This window comes from Vespula pensylvanica, chromosome 1 (genome assembly GCF_014466175.1).
Source record: "Vespula pensylvanica isolate Volc-1 chromosome 1, ASM1446617v1, whole genome shotgun sequence".
Taxonomy (NCBI): Eukaryota; Metazoa; Arthropoda; class Insecta; order Hymenoptera; family Vespidae; genus Vespula; species Vespula pensylvanica.
In genome coordinates, this window is record NC_057685.1 from 5753714 (window position 1) to 5763995 (window position 10282).

The 10282-nt window shown below is 33.4% G+C and overlaps 2 protein-coding genes across 3 annotated transcripts in view; one reads left to right on the plus strand and one right to left on the minus strand.

Annotated features, from left to right (window-relative positions):
* Window positions 1-7731, minus strand: part of LOC122631179 (ankyrin repeat domain-containing protein 6) — a 117167-nt gene extending 109436 nt beyond the window's left edge. For both annotated transcript variants that reach the window (XM_043816587.1, XM_043816558.1), the window contains exon 1: window positions 7114-7731. In XM_043816587.1, the coding sequence (XP_043672522.1) occupies window positions 7114-7124 (11 nt within the window). In that variant the 5' untranslated portion in view covers window positions 7125-7731. The remainder of the gene's footprint in view (window positions 1-7113) is intronic.
* A 1288-nt stretch (window positions 7732-9019) lies between these two features.
* LOC122628716 lies at window positions 9020-10273 on the plus strand. Its single transcript, XM_043811277.1, has one exon. It carries the CDS (start codon window positions 9238-9240, stop codon window positions 10237-10239), a length of 1002 nt encoding a protein of 333 aa, XP_043667212.1. The 5' UTR covers window positions 9020-9237; the 3' UTR covers window positions 10240-10273.
* Window positions 10274-10282: the final 9 nt, after the last annotated feature.

Sequence of the window (10282 nt, forward strand, 5' to 3'; positions counted from 1 at the left end):
GATCGAAACTCGATAATAATTTTCATGAGGACGTACGTACATAATAAATGTATTTATATGTATACGTAGGTATAGAAAGGAAAGAAGAAAAAGATATTTTATAAATAGGGGATGATCCTTGTTAAGAGAAGAAAATGAGATAAGAATTTGTTCGTTTCGTTGTTGGTCCTTGGAATAGGGAGAGAGAGAGAGAGAGAGAGGGAGAAAAAATATGATTCAATTTGATTCGTTAATTAATTAATCGAACAGTCAATTATTATCGTAATTTATAATTATTCATTTGATTTCGATCGTTCGAAATCGTTATATATCGGATCAGTTATTTGTATTTACGATATGTAATCTCAATCAGGATTGAGGTACCTCGTCGAGCTTATGGGATTAAAGGTAACACCGAGAGATTTAATAATTTATCGTTCGTACAAGGATTAGAAAGCAGCCGATGGGTGTAGCAACGAAACGCGAGACGACGTCATGGTTATTATGCGCTTGCGCGCGCATAAAACCACAAGGAAGAGAAGAGGATTTAAGGTCCTTGCATTTGAGAAAGGAGGCTGAGGATACTCGGTGAAACGTGTAATACGTCTACGGTAGGATTATTTTTCTTCTTCTTTTTTTTTCCTCTTCTCCGCTCTCTCTCTCTCTCTCTCTCTCTTTCTCTCTATCTATCTATCTATCTATCTCTCTCAACCTCTCGTTTTCGTTCTTTTCCCTTTTTTTATTTGCGGTTGGAAGCAAGCAGACCAACCGGTAACCCGAAAGTTAAACTGAGATCGTCCACAACGAAGAAGCTCGCTGAAGATGACTCGTCGCCTTTTTTCTGCTACCGATCGAGTACTCGTTAACTTAAAAATATTTACCTTTTGAATATTTATTTCTTTGTCTCTCTCTCTCTCTCTCTCTCTCTCTCTCTCTCTCTCTGCTTTTTATTTTCTTTTTCCTTTTTTTCTTCTTCATCCTCGTGAAAAAAGTCGAGTTAATGATAGGTACCTATCTAAAGCTCAACGAGCACATAATAACTCTTCTCGTCAATGATTATTATTACAAATAATCATGAATAATAGTCATAGCGATGATCATTATTACAACTTATTTACGTATTCAGACAATATTCCTTTAAGCAATTTTCCTAAACGGAGAATTTCGAACGGTATATATGTACGTACTACGAAACGAACTGGAAGCCGATCATGGAGACGCGATTAAGCTAATTAATGTAGAAAACAAGAATGTACGTACGCGTGACGAGATATTAGATAAATGGTCCAGGTTTTACTATGAACTATCTACCTGGAAATTTTCCGCTCGAGTACCTTTGCCATCGCAACTATAGTAACGTTAAACGTCGATATCGCGACTCTCTTTACTTCCTGGACGCAATGATCGAGCTACCTTGTAATAATGATATCTAATTATACCTAGGGATATGCGCTAAAGGGGGATGCCAATCGAAGCAAACAAGAGAAAAAGAAGAAGAAGAAAAAAAAAAGAAAGAATGTGGTGCATTTATTATCCTCGCGATATCCTCGTACGATCATAATTCTTTATATAAAAGAATTAACAGATAGACGTTCCCAGGAGTTCGACACTTTCGAATATTTCAAAATTAATTATAAACCGTGAGAAAAATTTTTCTCGTGAAATTCAATTAATTCGCGAGATACATCGCAAGAATTTTATTGAAAATTTCAACACTATTCGATGAAAAAAGAAAGCATCTTTCGATTCTTTAGATTCTTTCTCTTTCTTTCGTATCTTAACATCTTTAGATAACTTTATATGTATGTGTGTGTGTGTGTAGCTTTTATTCCTAACAATAAGATCGAACATAAATAAAATCATTGTCTTCCTTACGGTAAATCGATTCCATAATACCACCTACTTTCCATTTTGTATCAGCTAAGAGATCATGTTCACGCTTCGACCACCATAAATAAACGGCATCGTCAACGACAGTCACTAGAATTTACACCTTTTCTGCATCTTTCTCTCTCTCTCTCTCTCTCTCTCTCTCTCTCTCTCTCTCTCTCTCTCTCGCTCTCTCTTTCCATCGAGACATCATATTTTTTTCTTTTAATGATTTACATAGTACATAAAGATCAAGATAATTCGTATACTCCGAGAATATTACGACAGTTTGTCGATAGTTTGTATCGTCCATATTTCTATGAATATACAAGAGCTTATCGATCAATGAGATTCATACGTCCGGAAAACGAAAAAGCAAAACTTGGATATTGAATTTATAGCGATAACCGCAATAATTCAATATTTGAGACTAGCAACTTTCATCGAAGATCATTTACCAATACTGAGAAATGACTAACCGAAGAGAGAGAGAGAGAGAGAGAGAGAGAGAAGAGAAAGGAAAAGAGAAAGAGAAAGAGAGAGAAAGAAGTTATATAAAATAAATGAGTACCTACTAATTACTGGCTGTCCTTATAGCTATCGCTATAACATTCTCTTTCTCTTTCTCTCTTTCCATTTATTTCTTACTGAGTATAATGTTAGCAAGCTCACTTTCTCGAGCATGTTCACGGATCTACAAAACCCGAATGTATAGATGTAACTGTTCAAGTTACGTCGTATCCTCCGAAGGTGGTACTTACACGGATAATAATTAAAGTGAAAAACAACCGAGTAAAACGGCCTTGGGCTAGATTTAAATCATTCGCGTTCGACGGTAAAAAGGATAATGTCGAGGTCGTAATAATGCTTTGTAAGTAATACGAGCGTAGAATCGCTTGTTTAATTTACAACTCTCAAAAAGAAAGACAGAAATAGAGAGAGAGAGAGAGAGAGAGAGAGAGAGAATGTGCCAACGTTAATAGTAGTTAAGAGTTCGTTTCGTTGGATAGAAAAAAGTTAAAAAATAAGAAAAAAAAAAAAAGTTGGTAGCTTCAAATAGAAATAATATTCAATATTAAATGATCGTATCCGTAAAACAGAGAAACAACACTGATTCGATCGAGAAACTAAGTTATCGTAAGAATAACGATTGTAATTAACGTAACGTCTACTATTAAATGCACACGCCTATACTATCGATGAGATTTACAAGAGAGCCGGTTATACGCACGGACGATTACTTTGTAACGTAACCGAGGTGATAAAGCTTTTAATAAATTAATTAAGCTCGTTGGATCGTACGTGATTAGACGTAATCATTGATGCGAAACGATATAAGTGTTACCGAGCTGTCACTTAGGATTTTCATCGAAAATTTCAATGAGAAACGTAGAACGACGTGAACGATAACCTCGTTATGAATTTTAAATTCTTATAGCAATAAATCTTGTATATCTCTATTAAAAATAAATCGTGTTAAGGAACGAACGATTGCTAGGTATGTACATAGAGCATATATATATATATATATGTATATATGTATGTATGTATACATCTACGTGCATTCTCCAAACGAAGAAATTTCTCGAAAAATGTCATATATCCTTTGACAAATAAAAAATTTGATTCTTACGAGTTTACGATTGACGTTTATATTCGTATCGATAAATTAAACGATCTTGAAACCTAACATTAACGAAACCTCCGTTAGTTTCTCGTTAATTTATCGATTAACGTTATATCCCCATCGAAAGAAATTAGTCGTCCTATCTAATTTCCTATATTTTAAAGTTGTCGCAGATTCGATATATCGTAATGTTAAATCACATTTTCAAACTCATCAAACCATTCCTAGGGTAGAATATTTTCCGGAGGCCGTTATAACGACTATAACTATTCCTCTCCGTGACCCCCATTCCTTTCTCCCCATATCCTTTCTCCAACCCTCTCCCCTCTACTTGTATCTTCTTCTCCTTCTTCATATTTCTTTCTCATTTAACTGGAATTTCGCAGCGTGTTGCACGAGCTTATCTTGCACGGACAACGTCATTAACGACGGATCTTCATAGGAAGTACTTACTCGCATTTCATTAGATTCTTGGACGATGTCTGGCTCGTTCCATTGGAATCATCGCGTACGATCAACTTAGAAATTGAGTCATCAACGATCGTGTTAATTAAATCGTGGACCATTGCAATATCAAACGTCTACGATACTCCAACGAGATTTTCTTCATAACTTGTCGCCAAAATTTTTATTTTATTTAATAAAATTATTATCAACGTGTCGTTTTTGTTTGTTAGTTTGTTTGTTTTTTTTTTTTTTTTTTAAATGATCGATCTAACGTTATCATTAGATATCATTTTATTTTCAAAGATAAGATCGAGATATGATTTTCTATCAATTGATTGATTTATTTCGACGATATTTAAGTAACGTGCAATTATAATGATAATAATTTTATTCAAAATGATCATCGTCGATATCATTTTACTTGTATTTTTAATAGAACGATAACAATATATGATCGCTTCAAATTTATTTGATCAATATTTTTATTAGTTAATGTTAAATATTTTGTAAAATAAATGAATATTTTACATATATGAATATTCAGTATAAATGAATATCAGTATAGTGTCATTTATATCATATTGATACTTTATTCTAAATATTGATCATTCATTGATCATCATTGGATCAAAATACTGACCTAATAAATAAATTGCCATTTATGATTTCTTATATTTTGGAAAATATTAATTACCGTTAACTTTTCGATCTAACGGATTCTGATTATTTGAAAATATGTTCTCAAGCCATATAGGATATTAGGTATGCGCTAAACTCGTTGGATATATCGTGGCAAAGTTATACATTTATAGTACGCCATATAACGCAGCTCCGATAACGATCGTACGATAATATATCTGACTGTTGGAATCGCAAGCGTCACGCTCTATTGCGGTGTTCGAGATATAGACCGAGAGAGCAAGAGAATCTTTCTCGACTTACTTGGCACGCCATCCTAGAGTTGCCTCAGGATTTTACTGATCTACGAGAAGATCGAAGCACCTAATCTCTTTTCCTACCTTCTTCTTAATACTTTGCTCTATTTGTTCGGGTTCATTAGATTAACTACTGGAATTATTATACAAACTTTAGGTGATCATTTCTTCCGTCGTTTCGTAGAACAAATTCAAATAAACCGCCAAGAAAAGAACACTATCTTTTTTTTTTTTTTTTTAATTATAACGAACGATATATATTTGTTCTATTTATTCGAATTTATTAGATTGATCGTAATCGATTATTATATAAACTTAAGTTGATTCATTTCTTTCGTTGTTTCGAAAAACAAATTCAAATGAACCGCCAAGAGCTACACTTTTTGAAGATTGTAACCAATGATATAAGTTTGGAAACACATTGTTAGTTTTTAATTCGATTCGATTTCACATAAACAATTGTCATATTGATCGTAAAAAATAAGAGGAAAGATGGAATTTCACAAAAGTAAATTAAAAATTATTGGTAGATTAAAAGGGAAATCTCGAAGAACTTGAACCGCGTAGTGGCATCGTCGCGTGACCAATGGCCGACGCATTATTACCAGTGCCACGACTGCAAAGGCGGATGCGTATTGAATAGCTACGTGCCTGAACGCGCATTCGTGCGTGAGAGGAAACAGAAACGCTCTCGAACGTACGATCCTCGAATACGCATATTGTGCTGAAAGCACACTTATATAGAAATATATATATATATATGTATATATATATATATCGGGTGACACATTTTTATGATATGACCAAATATATTCAACCCTATTAATTTAATAAATAAATGTTTTAAATAAAAGTTACTAGATTTTAATGGAGGGATATGTTGTAATATTTATTGCAGCAATTTCATTGAAGATATTATTGTTATATATTATTTCATTTATATTTCATCGAGTAATATTATTAATATCATTATTATAATATATGGTATAATTGTATAATATAAATATATAATATTAGATATATATATTATATCATACTGTATCGTATATTTGTCGTATATTCGTATATGTATTATATACATAACATGTCCGTCGTATAAATGTCGTATCCGTGTCGTGCTAATATATTTACCTATTATACTATACCGTATATAATTCGATGAAATATTAATAAAAAGGCACATTATTAGTGCTCGTTAGACTCGCATTGATATCCTGTATAACTTCAGTTCGACTTAAAATGAAGATTACCATCAAAAAAAATTATTATGATATCAGTATCTTGAAAATAAGTAATATTAATAGCAAATAAATATTACATTTACTCCCTCAAAATATTACGACTTTTATTCAAAACATTTTTTTATCAAATTAATAGGATCGGAGATATTTGACCATATCGTTTAAAATACGACACCCGATATATATATATATATATCGGTATATCGAAAATAAGTAATATTAATAGCAAATAAATATTACATTTACCCCTTCAAAATATAGTGATTTTTATTTGAAACATTTTTTTATCAAATTAATAGGATCGGAGATATTTGAGCATATCGTTTAAAATACGACACCCGATATATATATCCCATATGGTAAAAGCAACAACAGTAGCAACAGCAACAACAATGAAAATACGATGCACGCGCGAATGCAGCACGTACAAGAATATCGAGAATAACGTTTGTAGGTGGCATACGCATATCTCGCTTTTCCCTGTCATTTCCTTACCAACACTCTTTGCGACCGTTAAACTCGATCTTCTTCGAAGTCGACGACTTTCGAGAATCGAAAGTGATCGTTCGACCCTACCAACGATTTTTATACTTATAATTGTATATATACATATGTATTCCATCATAAAATATGACATGATAATGAATAATATATATGAATATGAAATTATGATGTATATATATATGATATATGTGCGTATATATAAATGTTAGGTAAATATATATATATATATATATATATATATATATATACATCTATATATGTTTATATGTATATATACGTACGTGAAAATGTATATATGTATATATGTATATATATTTATTTATTTATTTATATATATACGTGAAAGAAAGAGCATAAGTAATGGTTATGTGTATCTATTGCTGCATATTTGATTCTTTTTTATAATAATTTCGAGGTTAACTTTAAAATAGAATAGAATAGAATGGACGGTTAAAAACGAGCTTTGTCCGTTGGAGATTTTATGTAGAATATATTAGTATAAGATATTTACCAGCCATACATGCCCGTCGAAAGTAGTCCTTTTCGAAGGAAGATCCAACGGATAAATGAATATTCGTTCAGCTTGTATCCATCATAAAAAAGAACGATGATAAATGATGAAATGAAATATAATAAAAGACACTGTTTCGAACACACACGCACTGCACGATCACACACACGCACACATACACTACACACGCATGCTCGTACGTACACACTTTACCACGACGAATTCCAACCAACGAACAATTTCAACTGCGCACTATTAATCAGGTTACCTCGTTCGCAAAATGTTCGAAAGGTATCCACTCGGTGTTCGTTGATCGAAATTTTTGATCGCGTTCTCGTATATCGTCGATGGTTTTCTCGATAATAAGCGGGTCTTCGAAATCGCGCTTCGAAGGAATCGTTTATTAACGACGCAAAAAAAATGTCGATTGGCGCGTTTTGAACTGGGCCAACGATCAGCGCCACCTGCCTGATGAAAAAAAAATTATACGTTTCGAAACGGCGGTAATTTTAATTGCCGTTTTATCTTATTCAGTAATCAAATTTTTCTCCTTCTTAATATCAATGCGAAAAAAGATGTTATACTATCGATATCGAACTTACTACGAGATATCGAACTGTTTCGTTAAAATTATACTCGAAACGATCATATATTTTTAAAATGAATCTGCATTTTCTACGTGCGAGATAATTAAAATCAAATCTTTTTCCTCCGCGAATCGAACGAATGATATTATTTTTGTTCGACAAAAAAAATGTAGTTTCTTATCCACGCATCGAACTCTCCGAACAGACGGCATACAGAACATTCATGCTACCGACTTCGATGCTCGAACGATCGTATCGTCGCTCAAACGATCGTATCTTCGATATGTTCCTATATCTTGTATCACTTATGATCGTCAAAAAAATATAAAAAGAAAAAGAATATAAAATAGTGGATAACGCCGAGAGTATACCCTTAAGAATCTATTACCGAGTTTCACTAAAAATCTTTTGACGATTTTGACCCAGTAAAAAATGATTTCACTTCGTACACGTTAATAAAAAAAAAGCTCGCAAAACGCATCTTACAATTAGACACGAAAAATTCATTAATATTTACACTATACTAATAATTCCTTCGTTAGGCTCGTCACTTGTTCGAAAATAACACCATGCTTTGGAATTGTCATGAAAAAAATGAAATCCAACTCGAAAAATAAAGTGGCCATATTCGAAGTAAAGAGGGCATAAAAAAAAGACGGCTGCAACCAAACCCAAAGGACGGTTGCATCGAGACTGATCCATGGATCGTCGAAGAGACCGGTGAAACCCACGAATCGAGCGAGGGGATCTGTTAGATCCCCACTTCACCTGCTTCTCACCCCTTCTATCTTTCCTTTTCCCCACCTCTTTCAACTACCAACGATCGTTTCCTCTTCCTTCTGGCAGCCCTTACCATTCCCTCTTTCTTTCATCATTTAACAGGAAAAATGGCGATTTCTCTGGTTAGCGAATCATTTAATATTTAGGTCCTACAACGATAAGACGTTGAGAAATTATCAAGAACTTCATCTGCGAAACATCTTGACCTTCTTTCGAACTTGAAATAATTTCGGAGGAGAAAAAAAAAAACAATTACACTCGAATTTTTTTTTCTTAATCTATTCTCAACATTTCGATAGATATATCGACTATAGCACGAAATGAATGTCTCACTAAACAATTGCACACAAGGAGTTTTTTTTTTCTTTGGCATACAATGTTCTAAATTATGAGGTTAAAAAAGAAATATATTCAAATATTTGAACGATCATGTAAACAAAAATTAATTCCAAATTATCGGTGAAAAATGAAGACGAAATTTATACAGAAAAAACGTAGGTATTGTAATTATCGTAATTACAATTTTTTCTGTAAATATTTCTTCTATGAAACCTTCCCTCAGATGGATTATTTTATATAAAAATGAATTGTTTTATTAATCACGGATAATTTATGCGACGTAATTTATTTGGATAACACAAATATTATCATTAGAAAAAATGGCATCAACATATCGGAGAAAGTAAAATGAAGAGCAATCAAAAAAGAAAATTCTCTAGTAATTAAAATCAAACACCGTACATTAAATTAAATTGGAATGAAAATGAATAATCAAAGAGAAGATGCACAGAGAAATCGGGATCGTAGGCTGCGAGACTTGCGTTCAAGATCGAATGCATCCTCGCCGATCGAAAAATTTGAGGATCTTCGTCAAGCGATGAGATTAATCAAAGACCTAGAAAATCATGGACCAGCTGGTTTGATCCATCTTGCAGCTTTAGCTTACGTAACTGGTTCACCGATAAGAATTTGGGATTCGCAACATGAATTAAGACGAACAGTTGGTGAAGAAAATGATGGAATTCCGATAGACGTAGAATTCCATATAATAGATAAAGATAATACAGGTCATTGGACCTTTCGGGGTAGAGGTCAACCGAAAGATGTCCATACCGATCTAAATAATTGTCTTTTTTCTGTAATCGCCGAACAAACAGGGATAAATGCTGCCGAATTAAGACAAAGAACGATACAACAATTAAAAAGAAATGTAAGATTGTTAGCAAATTATATGAAAGAGATTCTCTGGTTAGAACAAAAAAATAGAATAGTTTTGTTGACTGGTGGAGCTCGATATATCGGTACATCGGCCGCGGACGCATCAAAAATCTTAGATGACTCACAAAATAAGCTTTGTCATGGAGGTTATTTTGAGGGACATCCTAGAGGACATGCTTCCGCCCCTTATGCCTTTGGGTACTTGGATAGCGCAGAAAGTTATTCGGAAAACAATTGGAAAAGCGCTTTTATGAATAGAGATGATCAAGACAAGGCTGCACATGCCGCATTGTCTAGTCCTGAAGCTCAAGCAGCTATAGAAAAACTGAACCAAGGTTCGTACTCCGAACAGGTTTGCATAAATCTAAATACTTTGGATTCGTCAGAGGAATTTAATAAAGGTTTAGAATTTATGGATGGTAATCCCATACGTCAAAGGAGAATACGCCAACTTGTTCTTGTCTTACGTCATCAACAGGACAAATATAATGATCCCGAGGGGGCTGTTTTCGTGCAAACTTTTTATCCGAAGCTATACTGATCAAATTCCTGAGAAAAATAAATGCTGATCCGAATAATAATCG

Bases quoted from the DNA above. Each gene is read 5' to 3' on its own strand.
- LOC122628716 (XM_043811277.1), top strand. From the start codon at position 9,238: ATGAAAATGAATAATCAAAGAGAAGATGCACAGAGAAATCGGGATCGT.